At 40.3% G+C, this 17,843-nt stretch overlaps 1 protein-coding gene across 8 annotated transcripts in view; it reads left to right on the top strand.

The window, feature by feature from the left end:
- rapgef2b (Rap guanine nucleotide exchange factor 2b) overlaps positions 1–17,843 on the top strand; it is a 169,048-nt gene that overhangs the window by 69,667 nt on the left and 81,538 nt on the right. For 7 of the 8 annotated variants that reach the window (XM_079557229.1, XM_079557228.1, XM_079557226.1 and 4 more), the window contains exon 5: positions 13,605–13,680. In XM_079557229.1, coding sequence (XP_079413355.1) covers positions 13,605–13,680 — 76 coding nt within the window. Of the gene's footprint in view, positions 1–3,119; positions 3,261–13,604; positions 13,681–17,843 lie in introns of those variants that run through there. The other variant, XM_079557230.1, reaches the window with a different exon arrangement.

Genomic DNA, 17,843 nt, shown 5'->3' with positions numbered 1-17,843 from the left:
GCAGCGCGCGGAGAAATCGATCCCGTCTCCATGGCCTGCCTTCGCCAAAGTTTTTCTGGCGCAGCAGTTCCGGCGCGGGTGAAGCCGTAGTGAGATGTGATCCGCGAGACAGTCGGTAAATGGGCAGTGTGGAGAGCCCCACCGTGAGACTGGGCCAGGGCGGGGAAACTGTATCCAAGCCTGGACATGGGTGTGAGGCGCGGACATGTCCTCACTGCTCTGTATAGCCAGTGATGATAGTGTAGAAAGTATTTGCTCATGTCAGTCAGGGGGAAGTTGCTGAGTTCATACCTTCAGCGCTGCAATTCTAGTGCAATATGGTATTAGTCATATTTTTTCGCTTGTCAGCTCTATGCAAAACAGTGGGGGCATGGATTTTTAAGATTATTAGACACATTCTCTGTGTGAATGTAGTGTGAGGGGTTGGTGGTGGTCAGAGGGGCCAATGGCACAGATTTGCAGCCGCTCATTTGTCAGTCTACACCGGGGCAGCTGCGACTATGAGTGGATTAGCTTCTGTCATATGTTTGCAGGGATCGGATACAAACTTCACATGATTTTGAATGTGTCCTCAGCAGCTCATGATAGAGTCATTTCACCACATTAAAACTTGGTGCAATGGCATTAACGCAGTGTTGCTTTTATAATGTCCAGGTTCCAGCAGCTTTAAAGGTGGAAACATAAACCCCACATTTTAGGAATGAGTGGGTCATTTTTGTCTTTGTGGATCAGGGAAAAAAAGGAAAATAAAAGACCCATGCATCAAGTAAATACAGTGTGCTTTGTGAAGCTTGTGAAGGCTAGAACTTCCTTTTTCGGGGACATTCAACCCACTTTATAAATTTAAATCCATCATCTTGCAAACTTGATGTTCAAATCTTTATCATTGTGCCAGGCCAAGAGAAGAATATTGCATGACAAAGGACATCTGGGTTTTAATCTTAACCAACTGAACTTTTTTTTTTTCTTCCAATGAGCAAATTTGGACAGTCAGCAGAAACAGCTTGTGTGTGTTGAACTGTAGCCTAAAAAAGTGCTTTGTTTGCTATTCACAAAATACTTGCGCATTTGTCAGCGACTTGGTCATCTACAGATGAGGACTGTCTCAACTGTCCTTGCAAAGTCAACCCGTTAAAATGTAAGTATTCCTTGTGCCATGTACGTGTGACTGCTGTTAGCGCTAGTGTTTAGCAGTGGTCACGCAGTTGCTCATTATATCTCTACACTCCGGACCACGCATGACCCCTGTGCCTCATCAGCTCAGAAAAATGGATGTCAGCTTTCAGCCTGTACGTGCGAATAGGAAAGGTCAGATAGCACTGTGTGTCGACAGGTGGCGGCAGCCCAGGCACACCATGTAATGAGAAATGAGAGTGACTAAGTGATAATAGATGCCTGTTTATGTTGGAAAACGTATTAAGTAGTCTGGGGTATGATTGTTGTTCAGGAGCTATGAACGTGGACGCTGTGGACTACTGGTTTTATGAGATGTATGAACATTTCCTCATCGACCCAAAACATGATTTTGTGCTGCTCAACTTACTTTACAGATTCGTAAATTTTTTGTATTTATAGAAGTTACTGCATAATTTCCATTGGCATTCATTTTTCAATTTTGAACTTTCACTGTTTATGGTAATTGGTGTTATTCTGGAAAATGGCTTTAGACTTGTTTGGTTCTGCTGCCATCTGCTCATAAGCCCTAACAATCCAAACTGTGGGAGCTTAACTAAGGTCCATATGGTCTCACCTGCTGCCTAACCTCACCTGCTCCACCGTCCAAGTGATCCCTTAAAGCCCCTGTCTTTAACTTTAACTGCAACTTTAAAAAAAAAAATGAAAATTGCCCTTGCAAGGATGTTTCCAATTACCTTGTGGTTAAAAAAAATAAAGTAATGAAAACAAAAATAGCATATTAACAGTTTAAAGGGCAGGTTTTCATTTCCCCCTATTGCTACTTGTTGTTTGTTTCCTCAGGTCTTATGCGTAACTGCAGGTTCTACATTAAGCTCGTGCATGACGGTACCAACTTTTTGAGTGACAGTGCAGGATTTTAGAGGCAGTTGTGGTGAACAGGTCTGAGCTCGTTCTACATATTAGGACATGGCTGAAACATGTAGGGGGAGGAAAATACTTAGTTTTAACATTTTTAAACTCTGTATAGTCCCTTTAAAATCTACAGCACAATATTCAGTACAGTAGGTGAATGAATTAGTAATCTGAAGGTGCATATGCATTTCATAGGCCCTGTACTTGAATTTTTTCCTTGTTCACTGTGAAGGTTTATTGTAGATGTTAGCGTAACCTACAGTTGACTGGTGTCCAGTAAGTTACTGTACTGTGAATAACGCTAGTGTTACAACACTCCAAAAGTCACTGTAATTATAATTTTACAGTACATCACTGTCGTATCACTATTATAAAATTTACAGTATAACTACTACTCAATACTATGTTTTTTACAATTATTTACGGGACCGGTTTCCTGGACTGTACTGTTTAATACAGTAAGTATTAAGTAAGTAAATAAGCAAGTAAAGTTTATTTCTAAAGCACTTTTCACAACTAGAATCACAAAAAGCTGTACAAGAGAATAGGTGAATAGAAACGATATGAAAATGTTAACGTTAAAGTAAAGTAAAGTAAAGGTTCTTTAAATTCCCATTCCCACTGTTTGGGGAGACTGAGTTGGAGCTTGATAAAGAAAGGAACTTCGGGTGCCATTTCAATGACTCAGCACTCTATTCTTGTCTTACCCTTATTTTGACTAAGCACTGTACACATATCACTTCTCCTCAGCTTGATTACGTAATTTCTCCTTCCATTTTTTTCCTTTTTTTTTTTTTTTTTTACATATTCCAAACCAGTCCTGCCTCCGTGTGTAATGAGAAACCATCTCGTCGCTCGCGGGCCACCAATGCCTGCCCCATTCACATGCTCCCGAACACTCCTCCCTTTTTGACAGAGATGTAAACTGTGTAGCAGGAAGTCCCTCGTACGCTGGAATGCTGGCAAGAGTCAACACTGCATTGCACTCAGTCCTAGCCAAAGGGGGGCGGCGGCCTAGACGGAGAGAGGGCGGAGCTTATGACCAGAAGCTGATCACACACTTTCAAGCAAGCTCACAGGCAAGCAGACAGCAAGCAAAATGCACATCAGAACTCCATTATTCGGGACTTACTCTGAGTTATATTGGACACAAAATTTGGGAATATTTTAGAAAGCGGACTGTATTGGACTATCAAGATAGAGGATTTTTGGTAAGTTTATATATAAAAAAAAACTTTTGGATGAAATGTCTCACTTTTGCGGCTGCGATTGAGTTTTGTGGTTGGCAATTTAAAAATCTGTTTGGTCGCCAAGTCGGGAGCCGCTTGCTGGGGGAAAAGAAAGTTATGGAGTGGAATTTGAGGCATGCCTTTGAAGCTATTTTGACAGTGAGCGGAGCGTGCTGCCAGGATAAGTAAAGAGAGGGAGTGCGCGCTGTTTGGGGTAGACCGAGTTTGGTGACTGTGAAAGTGAAACATAGGGGCTGTGCTGCGAGAGGGGATAACAGATGCAGTGTAATTGATTTGTTGTCGTTTTCCAATACCATTTGAGCTGTAGAAATTGTGGAATAGTACTTCTTGGGTTGACAATTGTATTATTGGATTAGATCAGCACCAACTCTTAAAATATTTGACCTTCCAAGTACCATAAGGGTTAGATCAAATCAGGGCTACACCAGGTCTAAAATAGATTTAATATTGACTTACAGTAGCAATATCTTCAGTGGGTATAAATAAACCTCTAATCAAAATGATTAAATAAGTATCCCACAGTCTGAGAACTGCCGGATTAGATGATTGATTGTATTCAAGGCTACCCGTCGTGGAGCTATATTGAGTGGTTGAAGGGTCGACAAATGATCGTTTTACTCACATTTTGTCACTTGATTTCTACTAAAACATTGACTTCCATCCAATTTAGCTAATCTTTTGCCTTTGTTTCATTTGTCTCATAAAATAACTTTTGTTTTTTTTTAGTATTGATGAATAAAATGTATTAAAGTCTGGGATTTTCAAATAATTAGTATCTCTAGATTACGAAATGTTGGATAAAGTTTTACATGGGATGTTATTACTTCACTCGAGGAGACTTCTGTGTGACTGTAGCTGTTGTAGCCATGAAGCTAGCTGCTAGTAACTTTAATTTAACAATTGTTAAGATGGCACCACCATCTGAAATATTTATGAAACACACTAAGCCGTTTTTTTCATTTTATTTTATATCTTTGCTTTCAATTTACGTTAAAATGTGGACAGGAAGTAGCCTTCACCCTGCACTAGCCAACAGGAAGTTAGCCAAAAACGAACGATATGATGGAATATTATATACTTTATTGATCCGGAGGAATTTATTTTTGTCAGCTGCATATTTGTAGCCACACAAGTTATTCAATTAGTAAGACTTACTGTACAATAAATAGGACAGCGCAGAGAATAGATAGTACAACTACCCCCACATTCCGTGCATCGAGCCCATTATATTACCTACAGTTTCATGTCAGATAAAGCATATTCCTTACATTTTAAAATGCTTAATATATCAGTATTTGTTACAGCATAAAAGTCCCGTTTGCAAGTCACAAAATATCAAATGAAACACACTGCTACATGTTATTGGAGCCATTGTGCCCTGTATGAACTGACAGGTGTGCCTTCGTTGCTAGCTTGTCATGCTAGTAGCATCCACACAAGACAAAAATAAGTTTTTCAAATGACCTTAGCTATTAATTTGACTAGTTGCTGAGCGCCAGAGTTTCATCAAAATATCAGCCTTGGTCCCGCTGTCCCGTCAATACCAGTGAAGTCAAATTTGCAGGTGCGGTTGTCACGGGCAGATCGCAGACTTCTGGCAGGGTCAACTCCAGTTCTGTTAGCTTATTTTAGCCACAGCGCTGTAAAGGCTGGCCCGGTGCTTATGCTGTAACTGCGCGGAATGGTGTTTATGTTTGGAAGGTGGTCCGCAGTCAGTTGTCGGTCTGTTCGGAGCCCCTGTTGGTAAATCACTCAGGTCTGGAGGTATACAGGGGTTATTGACTTTAACAGCAGTGGCCAATCACTCCCCTTTTCCTCCCACTCCCCCAGGCTTCACGCTGGGCTGCCCCGGCCTGCCCTCTTGCATAACTCTGGGGTTTAATCTTTGTCCTTCTTGGGTTAAAAACGCTCAGGCGCCGGATCACCAGTCCACTCTCAAATGGCTTAAGAGAGACAGGTGACCATTGCCCCCCCTATTTCCACTTTCAGTTAGGTCCATAAAAAGACTTGGTTATCGACATGGAAAAACGGAAAAGTCTTTTTGTTGATGGAATTTCCATCTCATATGTTACACCACCAGAGATACTTAGGACGTACTACTACATTCACACCATTAGAATTAATTATTGCGTTTTCTGGAACTAGCGTTGCAATTCTGTCAACCCTTACAAAGTCCAATCACACTGACAATTAATTGGTTTGAACAATGCTATTTTTGGATTTTATTTTATGGTTTTTGAATCAAAGTCTTAACTCCTCAACCAAATGACAGCATGGATCTGATCTGATCTGATCTGATCTGTAAGCATGTAGTGCATTGAAGCCAACGGACCTAAAATAGACATCCAATCAGCAGCCTTGGGCAGAGAACAACAGGTTTAAAATAACCTGTGTCCCCCCTTTCTCTCTCTCTCTCCATGTCCACACTTAAAGAGCTTATCACAGCCCCATCCCTTCTTTACAACCACCTCACCCCCAAGATTAAAGCTATGCTCAGTCAGGCAGAATGGACCGATTTGGCTTGATACCGTCATATGAGTAGTTTTAAAAAAAAATCCTTCCTTTTTAGACTAGGTCCCCCAAATTCTACCAATAAGTTCTGCACGAAAGATATTTGAAGCCATGGAATATGATTGGTTGAAAAATTGTATTGATGATTTTCTAAGTAAATATTGGCAACGTGAACACGACTTAAGTTAACGAACTAAAATAGTGACAAACGAAAACCGACGGGAAATACTGTAGACAGAAACATAAACCCATTTACGCATTTCACAAAAGCATGTTAGTCATGCACCGATTCGATACAGGCTCTCACCGTTTAAAAACATAACTTTTACCAATTTAGTCATAATGATTATGGACATGCTCATTTTGAAGCTCTTAACCCGTAAAATGTGATCGCCGAGTTAGTTTTACACTCACAACACCACAGCTTGGTACTACCCAAGGCTGGGACAGAAACTATGGGTCTCTGTGTTTGTAAGAACTGATAGCGTAATATCGCATTGTTGTTAATCAGATCAATTTATGTTGTGAGTTGTCTATGTTAATATCTGTCATGTAGCCAAGGATATTTAGTGTAGAAAAGTCCAGTGATCCTTGTTTAATGTATTTCCATTACAGTTTATGAATAGAAAACCCCTTGATGTGCAACATCCATCTGTTTGCAAAGAGTTCCATTCACTTTTTCATTCACAGTCAACCACTGAAGAAAGTCTCTTGGTATCAGATATCGGTGGATAGTCAAACCCAAAGTACCAAAATCGGTATCGGGAAGTAAAAATGCAGGATGAATAAGCATGTTCAATCGTACCCTTCAGTTTAGTTTGTATGTTTTTTTGGGTGAATCATGGTCAGACGAGCTGAATGCCCCCAGGGTTCTCTTCAAACTGAAAAAAAACTTTTCTACAAAAGATTACATTTGTTTTCATAATGAATCCTGTTTGGATTGGTGCTATGGAGTGACCCTGGGAAGCTAAAGGCTGCTGATGCGTGTGCGGTGGCATACCAGACTCCGTGCTCTTGTATAACGAGGCGTGCAAGAGGGGCGCTCAGGCCGGGTGGATGTCAATCAAGTCAACTGACAGCAACTTGAGGGTTTAATTTGAAAATGAGAAGTGTGCTGCCTGTCTCCGACTCTGCGCCGGAAAATTGGCAACGAGCGTGGACGTGAATGCGAAAGAGATTGGGGAGCAAAATAAGAAAGATTGGCATGATGAGTGTTTGCTGTTTTCATGAAGCAAGACAATTTATTCTGTAAAAAAAATAATAGAATCAAGCGTCGGTGTGTGCAGGTTAAATGAAGCGATTAGAGAAAAAGGAAAGTAGTTGTAGTGACTCTGAGTAAAGCACAGCAAAGAAAGGCAAAGGATGTTCATTATATGTTCAATTGTTTAGGGCAAAATCTTTACCAAATTGTAAGTAACTGCTATGGTCTCTACGTTATAATCACTGTGGTTCAGTAAAGACAGCCATAGCATAGATGTCTAGCGTACATGTCTGGTCTCGCTTGTAGTTCTCTGAAATGACAAAGCCAGGATTCATCGGACTCACACTGTGAAAGAGTGGTCTGATCTGAACAACTTTGAGAATCCTTGGAATGAGCTGGACAAGGCTTTGCGCTTTGGTCACACACTATGACGTCGCAGAAGCTCATTGAAACAATACCGCAGCAAGATTGTGAGTTGTGTTCAAACGTCTACATCTGAGTCAATAGTTCGGAAGTCAGAGCTGCGTTATGTGTGAATAGCTGAGTCAAAGCATACGCTACAAGTTGGAGACATGGAGATTTAAACTTGTGAAATCGGATCGAGATCTGTTGACGAACGCTTTGACTAATGAACTACTATATTTTGTGGTCCAAAATATATTTTTACCCGAAATTCCAATATCTACATGTTGAAATCATCTTCGTGTTTACTTCCCAAGTTCTTCAAGCTTGTTAAACGTTATTGGGAATCAAGCATAACTCATAAATATTGAAATGGCTAAAGCTTAAGAATTTATCACAGGCTCTTGTGTATATAGAGTCCTCCATGTACTCTACCAGGCGCGCCAGTGCAGCACAAATTTGCAAGTGCTAAATTATTAATTGCCAGGAGCTCGAGCTCACATCTCCACATCATTAGTAGAGCTAATAGAAGAGTACAAGTATTTGCACGGACCAAACTTCCACTGTCGGTGTTATATTGGAGCACCTTTCCCCTCCAAGTTAATGCTTTTTTTTCCCCCTCTTCAGTTTTTTGTTTGTTATTATAGATCCCTTCACCCACACAACACGTCTGACACCTGCGTATTTGTTCAGGACTAATCTCCAGAGACTGCGTTTCTACGTTGGGGGGAAAACGCCCCGCCTCCTCGCTGAAATTCCATAATCCGTTCGTTAATATCGCACGTTGCCAGGAGCGTGCGCCTCTGGTAAAATGGAAGCTGAGGTGGCAAATGTCGGGAATGTGGAAGAGGGACATGATTGGACCTGCCCCAGTGGGTTGCAGTTGGTGGCACGCCGTGTTTTTGTGACACTTTGAGAATGAAGTCATGAGGATGAAAGCGGACGCCCACTCCAGTTTACAAGAGCCCAGTTGCATGAAAGCTGCAAGAATCATTTACAGCTCTTGGTTTGACAACTTTTTTTTTTTTTTTTTTGCAATTCAAATAGGAGAGAGTTAGTCACGTTTATTTAGACTGTTACTAGGGATGGGTCGATCCGATATTCAGTATCGGTAGCCAATCCGGGCATTTTAAGAGTATTGGATCAGATTTGAGGACTAGATCAGGTTCGATACAAAAGACGGGCAGTAAACCTGCAAATCCAGGACCGCAGATTCACGGCCTTCATGCTATCGCTAAGCTACGCTAGTAGTGCTAAACTGCCACGAACACCTGCATACCGTTTCGGATCAGGAACTCAAAAAAGCGGATCGGCGCATCCTTAACTGTAACAGTATCTATACAACTACGAAAGCTACAATTTCTGTTCAGACCTGTTCATTGCTGCACTGTACCTGATTGGTTGGCACTTTCTCCTCAACGAGAAGGTCTCGAGTTCGAATCACGGACCATAAGTTTAAGTTTGCTCTCTGGGTGCTCTGGTTTTCCTCATCAATCCAAAAAATGCACAATAAGTTAAAACTTCCATTTAAGTCCTTCTGACCTGCTAATTGTTGCTAATTGTTTAGCTTAGTTTAGTTTATTTGTGCAGTTTACATTCTTAATTTTTTGCATTATACAGTTATGGAAGCTCAAAGGGGGTAGGCTGAAGGAAGAAAGCATGTCAAATGAAGGCTAAAAAAAGTAACTTTCTCATGTTGCCTCTATTCTTTTATGGCTAATTGAAGTGCTTCCTGAAACTTTATTGTGGTCCATCAAATTCCTTTCGAATATTGCTGCAGTCGCTCTGAAAACGGCGAAAACGCTGCTCTAGTTGTTTGTAAATTGCCATAACAGTTTCCCAGCTTGTTATTTCCCCAACTTGTACCAACCCGGATGTTTCTCCAACACGATCAAAATCGCTCTTTTGTTTCTGAAACCCCTTTCTGCTGACAAACCGTCTTTTCCCAAAATAGATTACAAGAAAGCAAAAAAAAAAATCCCAGAATGTGTCACTCTCCTGACTAAGTCTCTACAATGTCACCGTTTGGGGCCTTGACTGTTTTCAGCGCTGTACAAGTTGAACACGCATTAAACCGGGGCTTCGACAAACAGCCGGCCTCAGCGTTAACCCTTTTGGCCCTTTTTGTTTAGTCTGTCCACATTGAGAGCAGGTCACTCTGACAGACTGTGGCTTTTCACGTGGGGCCAAACAAACCTGTCAAACAGTTTGTTATAAAGGTATCAGTAAGACGATTGCAGCAGCGTCGAAAAAAAAGAAAAAAAAGTGCACAACGAGCAGAGAATGAACTGAATAGCTGACAAAAGAGGAGAGAACACAAAACGCAACAAAGCCTTTCTGAAAGAATGGAGACAGAACAGCCAGGCAAGCTAAATGGACTTTGAAAGGAAGGGAAACTGTTATTTGGGTACCATTTCACGATTTGCTAATTTAGAAGTTCATAAAGACTGTTATTAGGACTGTAAGATGAATTAGAATCGAATTAAAACTGCTATTTGGATATTTTTAACCAGCCACCGCTGTAATTAATTTGGTAAGAGATTGATCCTGTCTCTGCCAAACCTGTAGTTTAGAACTTAACATGTTCTGAAATGCATGTGATTCTCGTATTGATTTAGCAGTTCAGTCTTCTCTCAAGCATGCATGTCGATTTGGAAGCATTCTTTTTTTATATATACATTTCCTGCCAAAACCCTTAAACCTAAACCTCTATAATGTCATGCCAAGGAATATAACCACACAAATGGATGTCTGGTCTATAGACAAATTGTGATGTATTGGTGAAAAGGGACTTCAAAGTGAAGGTAAGATTTGCTGTGAGAGTCTTATTGTTTGCCGTAGTGATGGGCAGGCTGACAGATGAAGTATGCTTGGAATTTCTAACGGAGAGGCCAGATTGAGATTGTTTGGACAGGCGAGGAGTATTAGAGAAAATATGCCAAGATTGAACTATCCAGCCTTTCGCTTTTCATTATTTTGTTGTTGTTATGCTTCATGCTAGCTGACATGAGGGTTATGCTTATAACGTTTAAATGGAGATCCCACAAAATGAACAGTTTGAGATATGTATGTGACACAAAGTGAAAGGGTTTGTGCCTGAATAATCCATATGTAAATTACATGTCACTTGTAGTAAGCACTAACCTGGCAGAAAAAAAAATCTTTATTGAAGGGTTTTGGCCTTACATCTTTGCCCTGCCATGAAACGGTTTATTGTGCTCATTGGTGGTAATAAATGTTATTATTATTAGTACCATCACAAGGTCAGGTAGTAGCAAATGCAGTTTTATTTTTCATTTTTTTGATTAATTATTGCAAAGTTTGTTGGTCACATTGAATCCCGGTGTCACTTCTTTTTACATTTCATTTTCACTTTTCACTTCATTTACATTTGGATTATTTGAGTTGCATTTTTTGGTCATTTTAATTGTCTAATACATTAGAAAAGTTTGCAAACTTTACAGGTGACAATGAACGCCCTTGTCTCGCTATACAGTTCTCTTAAAAACAAACAATAAAACAATTGTAAATGTTGCCTAAATTCAGTGCCTGTCATTATGTTTGGCTTATTTCCTTTTTAATTTTAAGCTTTTCAAACTTTATTGGCGATATAGAACCCCCTTGTCTTACAGTTCACGTCAATGAAAGAAAAAAAAAAAAACGCAAATATGGCTGACTATCTCACCCCAGTCTAAATGTGTCAACTTTCATCTTTGCTTTTTTATCTATTTCCCTTCCCATTTGCACATTACGTACACCTCGCATGACCACCAGCCCACAGCGCGACAGTGCTTAGTCCCCGCTGGCTCAGGAGTCTGCATGTTTCGCTGTGATTGATGAATTCTCGCCTCTCTGTTTCTACTCGCTCAGGCAGGTAGAGTGCGCCGCGGCAGGCAGTACATGCTCATTTAGACAGGAATGCGAGGAACCTGGAGTTTTTTAATTTTGTTCTTGGTCAAGCTGAGGGGCAGGGTGTAGGTGAGTCAACAGGGCAGCACAAAAGGGGAGAAATGTCAGTAAAAGGGAGTAGAGTGAAAGATGTATATTCCTGTTACTGGTGAATAATGTCTGACAAATTTTCGGTTGGACATGACTGGATATTTCTCTTTCATGTTGTAACTAGGGCGCAAAGCAGTCTTATCATACACCAATGTTTTCTGGAATAAATATCCTTTATCTCGCAGGGAGCCACTGGGCATTCATATCTAATCCATGAGAATATACCCTGGGAATTCATGTATGCTTTACATCCAAGTACTTGTTGCTGAGCTTTCCTTCAACAATGTCTTTTAAACCGAATATTCCAAATTCAGATCACTCATGGGATTCAGACTCAAAAGAGTAGATTTTTTGTTCTAATTCGTCAATAGTTTTGAAGTGTGTATGAGAGGTTAGATTGATCATTTCAGTAAAACATAGTTAAAACAATTATATTTAAAGGGATTATACAGAGTTTAAAAATGTGAAAACTAAGTATTTTTATCCCCTACATGTTCCAGCCATGTCCTGGTGTGTAGAATGAGCCACAGACCTATTCACAACAACTGCCTCTAAAATCCTGCACTGACACTCAAAAAGTTGTTACCTCGGGTCCGAAGTGCCGTCATGCACACGTTTAATATATAGACTGCAGTTACGCGTAATACCTGAGGTGGCAGTAGCGAGCATAAAATTACCAACTTGCATCTAGTCTCTTTAAGATATAGGTAAAAAAAACTGTCTTCTCTGATTTCTCTTGTTTCTTTCTTCATCATTATTGGAAATGGGCACAGAATGTGGCATAAGAGAGGTCACGCTCTATAACTGTCACTGTGCAACCGTACTGTACATGGGGCAATGAGTTCCAGTTCTATCCTTAGAATATCATACCTTCACTTATATTTTAGAACATAAAAATTTAATCATTTTCATTTTTTAAATGTATGCATAAATACAGGCAGCATTCAATTTCAAAAAAATATTTTATAAAAGTAAGAATACTATGCCTTTTAATGCTGTTCACTGCTGTTATTCAATTAAACATTTACATTTCCGTAAGCCTGCATTAAATCTCCCATGTTGACTGACAAGGCCGAACATTGACTGGATCTATCTCATGCAAACAGTGGTGCGCTCGGCATTAGGCCGTCACACAAAGTCACTCTGTTGTTGAGTTTGTCTTCCCAAACCCAATCAGAAAGCCAAGTCGATGTGGATCGCATTCTCAATCACAACATGTTAAAAATACCAGACAAGGGCATCGCTGTGTCTCTGCCCCGAGCTCTCGTTACGGACAAAGACTCCTTTCTCTGTTCCGGTCCACAAGTTTGAAGTCCTCCTGCTTTAGTGTTTCCATGGCTGCTGCCCTCTATAGAGACATTTTATACTTTTAATATTCATGTCCCCATGTGTAGGTCCAGCCGTACTGTACCCTCTGTGACGTTGGTAATAGTGGAGTTTTCCAAAAGCGGGGTTTCCTTCGGTGGGACGGCTCATGGCTGAAAGGCAGCCCTGTACCTTAATGCAGACCATTATACAGGAATTCCATAGTAAATATTTAATATGGTGAACCCATTGCTTTCTTTGGCTCTATATCTATAAACACTCTCATTTTGGCGGCTGCTATTCCTGTACTATTCATTGGCACATGCTGCTTGATTTGGATCAAAAAGTCTTCTTGATGCTGTAGGCTGAAGGAACATGCTTCATTTCGCATTGCTACTTGCTATTTTTTTCATAAGCGTTCTTAGGGGTGGGATTTTTTTGTGAGTGAAGTCTGTGCCTGGGTGTAAAACTTTAGCAGCTGAACTCGGCGATTAATTTATTATTGGCTGTTTACGGAAAGAACGCTGAAAGTTACTACTGGCTTTTTTTTTTTGCTTCAGACCTCTGGCAGAAGATATTGATGGAACTATAGTTTTGCAACTTTAACTTTACCTTTTTTCTAAATGTTTTCAGCTTTAATGAGACTTCAAGAGATGTATTACCTTAAAATAATTTTGACTCTTCGTGGATTTCAGCCATATTCCCACATTATTTTGGCCATTCAAAAGATTAATTATTTTGTATGATAACAGATGTAATTTTACATCATTTGATAACCATGGAAAATGTTCTATGCCTTATGACTTTCTAATTACAGCAAAATAGTTGAAATGATTACGTTTACCCCCTTTACCCTTGTTTTGACATTTGTTTCCTCTCTCTTTCAGTTTTGGCAAACGTTCGGCGGGCAGCCTCAGACGTGGATGTGAGTGCATCGTCCTAGAGCCTTCAGAGATGATTGTGGTGAGTCCCCTTCCCCCAAGTGTCAAAAGCATGACTTTATACAGTGTATTAGGTTTGTACTTGGCAAAGTACCTCCTGTCAGCTCCCCCCTCCGCACAGCAATAGAGACATCAAAGATGCAGTACAAGCCAGGGACAGGGATTATGACTATTTCAACCCGTGAAATAAATCGCAGCATTCAGCCCTCATAACAAGCTCATTAAAATAGCTTCCGACGTACAGACGATTTGAAAAGCACAGGTTTTCTAGCCCACCCTAATATACTGTATGTAGCATCCATGAATCCTTCCGTGAATGATTTAGGTTATTTTCAGCAAGATACGTAAGTTCACCTGCTGCACGATTTTGATAAAAAACCTCATTGAATTTTTCAGACAAATATTGCTACTGCAATATCTGCAATTATTTGATTTGATTTTGCCCCACATCAGAACAATGCACAATGATCTACTTTCACAACTTTCAGCTTTTATGTGCACAACGCCCTATTCTGGAGGAGTTTCCCCGACATTCAGAGTACCTCTGGGGGACAGCCACGTGACTAAAATAAGCGCGGGATGGAATCACATAACATCTATCTGAACACTTTAGAATCTGCTTAATGGAAACTCAGACCTTTTACAGCTGAACCTGAGACCGTAAGCCTCAAATTCCTGATTGGTGAACATGTATCCCTCAAATGCTAGAGACAGAAGAAGAAAAAGAAAACCTCAGCCTCTTTAGGTTCGATTATTGTAATAATCAAAACCTCGATTGCGATCTGATATCGATAAACCTTGCAGCCCTACTGCTGTCGAAGCTTCTTGAATGAGAGGTGTTACATCCAACACTTAAACTACAGAGTACGGATGATGGCTCAAGAACATTTGTCAATGGACAACTCATGTACAACAGACAGTTTACACAATATTTTACTGTTGACACTTGAATGCATGAAAAATATGTAAAATATGGAACATAATGCAGCCCTAATTTGTATTGCCTAATTTGTAACTGCCTTGACGTTTTGCTACATTACTTGTTTGAATTTAACTGCAGCATGTGTGGCCAGTGTGTCGGCTGGTATTATCTAACTACATACATCATGTCCATTGATTCCTTCTTATATTTTCATAACACAAAACCCCATATTGACGTAATCCTGTATGTGTCTTGTCCACTCCACAAATCCAGCCCCTTTTTTGCCGCACTGTTTAATCAGCCTAAGTGCCTTCTCCCATTGATGTTTTATCTCAACCTCAAACTGTCGTCTTCTCACTGGAGTCCTTCCAAATCCTCCGGCCATTTAAGTCCAAGGATGGGCTCCTCCGAATTTTGACCCACTTCCCTGTCGTCTTTCCAATCGGCCGGCTCCACTCCCAAATCATTCCCATCTCAGCGGGAGAGCGGGGCAGTATAGCCTTCGTTCTGTTCGGCCCGGGCTACATGTCAAAAAATAGGAGCCCGTTTCGCATTTTTGAAACTTTTATAAAGCGCTCCGGACCCAGGCATAAATCAGCCACGTGCAGACGGAGCAGATGTGGATGGCGGTGATGCATGATGGGAAGAAAATTGAGATTCGGGAAAGTGTGACAAAACACATGATTCATGCCGAGCGAAACTGTACGAGGTGATTTACAGCGCTCATTAATTTTCCAGCTTGTTTGGATTCTTCAAGGTATTTTACTTGTTACATGTGAAAGTTAATGAGGTTTCCTTGTAGTTTAGCGCGCGTATTAGCGCTGCACAAATATCCGCCGCCGAAATGAAATCGCCGGTCATCTCTCAAAATGTCATCGCTTCTGGATATGTTCACAAAAATCTTCATTGAGAATTGAAACATGATTTTAAAAGTGGATACTAAGCTGTAAAGACCTGCATCTGGGCACCGCAGCTTTGATATTTCATGATTTACCTTTTAATTTCATGTGGGGTAGGGACTGCTCTTTTTAGGATTTGTTTGTGGCCACAGGGGGAACAACTCATGATCAAAATAAGATGCAAAACAGCATTTTTAGCAAACGGCACGCTAAAGTCAATGGTGCTGAGTTAAACGCAGACTTGAGTGCAGAACGGGTTTGGTGGTGGTTTCTTCACTTTAAAAAATTATGAGGATATTTTGGGGTTCTATCAATTACTCAACAGAACACAGAAATGACCAAATGGGAACGTAAAAGTAAAAAAAAATACGAGATATGCAATTAAACGTTTTTTTTTTTTTTTTTTTTAAGTTCGCTGCTCTAGTGCATATCATGGATGTTGTTCCTCTTACACAAGAATAACAATGTTCTTGGCACGCCACTAAGGTATGCAATTAATGTCAGCTCAAACTGGAAATTGTTTTGAACTTTCAGACACATCAATCTACCTCCCAAGTCTTCTTAATAATGGAGTTAGAATTATAATTGAATAATTGTCATTGTGTTCTATAAAAATGCAATGAAGCATTAAGGAGCTGCATTAGCTTTGACAGATGAGTGGAAAATACTGTGTGTGACAACCAGCATACTTGATGCAAAACAGTTAACATTGTTTATATGACATTTGAATACCATAAAGTTACAGGCAATGATTTCCAATTAATGATTAAAGTTTTTTGTTGTTGTAAGTGTTGTATCTTGAGTGCAAAGAAGCAAATTGTTGTCTGATATAATTCACAGTATAAGGGTTCTCAAGGGTTCTCTTTCAAAGGTATAATTCTCTATACTGGTTTGCCCCTCATTTTGAGAGGCTTCATCGGCAACTTATATTTTGCAGCAGGTTGAACTCATAATGTTCTAGTAGGGAGGGCCGATGGGTGAAACTATTATTAAAGTAAACCCCTGTCTACTAGAACAGTATCCATGCATTGTGCTGCTAAGACTTCAGTAGTTACTGATGAAGCCTCTTAAGATGAGAAGCAAAACTTCAAAATTCTCATAAAAATGGCCACCTCTGCACTTCCTCTACATAATAAACTACAGCCTCAGCCTTAACCGTGGCAATTTACAAATCGTATCTTTCCTTTACCTCACTGCGGTGAGTACACTACTGTTCCTGACACACTTGCCTTCACTTGTCTTTAAAGTGAGACATCAAACCCTAGCTGTTTCCTGTTGTCATTGTAGTATAATGAGTGGTTTGGGCCCGCCTGCGTAATCGCATAGTTGTTATAGCGGTATGCCAATAACAGTAGCTTCCTCACCCCCCCTCCTAATAACAACATTCAGAGTGCCACACAGCTGCACACCCATTCAGTAAACAATAATAATGTGAATGGCAGGCCGTGTGTAATAAGAGGGGTCAGATTGGAGTGGAAAGGGTTAAACTACTCTGTTCTATATTATAAACAAGACAGACAACTGGGACAGAATATCGAATGTACGTATTGGTGGTCACATTTTTGTATAGTTTGGAAAGATAGCAAGGAAGAGAAAATCGGCAGTATAGAATTGAACTCATTAGAAGGGGGTGCTGTGCTGTATTGTACTCTTAATTACACTGCAATGTGGTTAGGCTAATGTGAAAATTATCATTAGTAGCCTATTGTGTGTCGTTAAAACAGTTGGAAAATTGTAAAAATAAAAAGCGAAATACTGGAGTAATTGTTCACAACAAAGCCTCTGGACACTAGAGCGTTTGGTGTATTTACTTGTATTTAAGTGTCTTTCTTAGCAAACCAAGTTGTTCTGTGGCTCTTTGCTCCAACTATCTTACTTTTAACCAATGTTGCGGACACTGTTGAACTGCTCATCAGCATGGAAACCATGTCCGAAATCTTGGATCACATGGATTTTGAGACCAATCACAGAACGGGGAGGGACGGCAAGACGATGACACACTATTCGACATATGTCATTGGCACAATTGATATGATTGGCTACGTGCAGATGCATATGATAGGCATTCGTAGTGTCAAATAAACGGCTATGGACAATCGTAAACCACACCTCTCCTACGAGAAAATAAATTTGTGGTTCCCAGACTGGCATTAGCCAGAGTAATGCACGGAGAGGCAACATAAGGCCGAGGGTGCAAAATCCAGCCCTCAAGCATATAGTAGTATAGTATAGTATAGTAGTCTGGCACCCTGATTTAGAGAAAACGATTGTGCACTATATAGATGAAATACCTCTTAATGCTACTCCAAAAATCCCCCAAAATGTTGTCAGTTCATTTGAATTTTTTTCCCTGGGAGAGGACTC

Source organism: Gobius niger (assembly GCF_951799975.1).
Source record: "Gobius niger genome assembly, chromosome: 5".
Taxonomy (NCBI): domain Eukaryota; kingdom Metazoa; phylum Chordata; class Actinopteri; order Gobiiformes; family Gobiidae; genus Gobius; species Gobius niger.
This window is presented reverse-complemented; position numbering and strand designations above follow the sequence as displayed.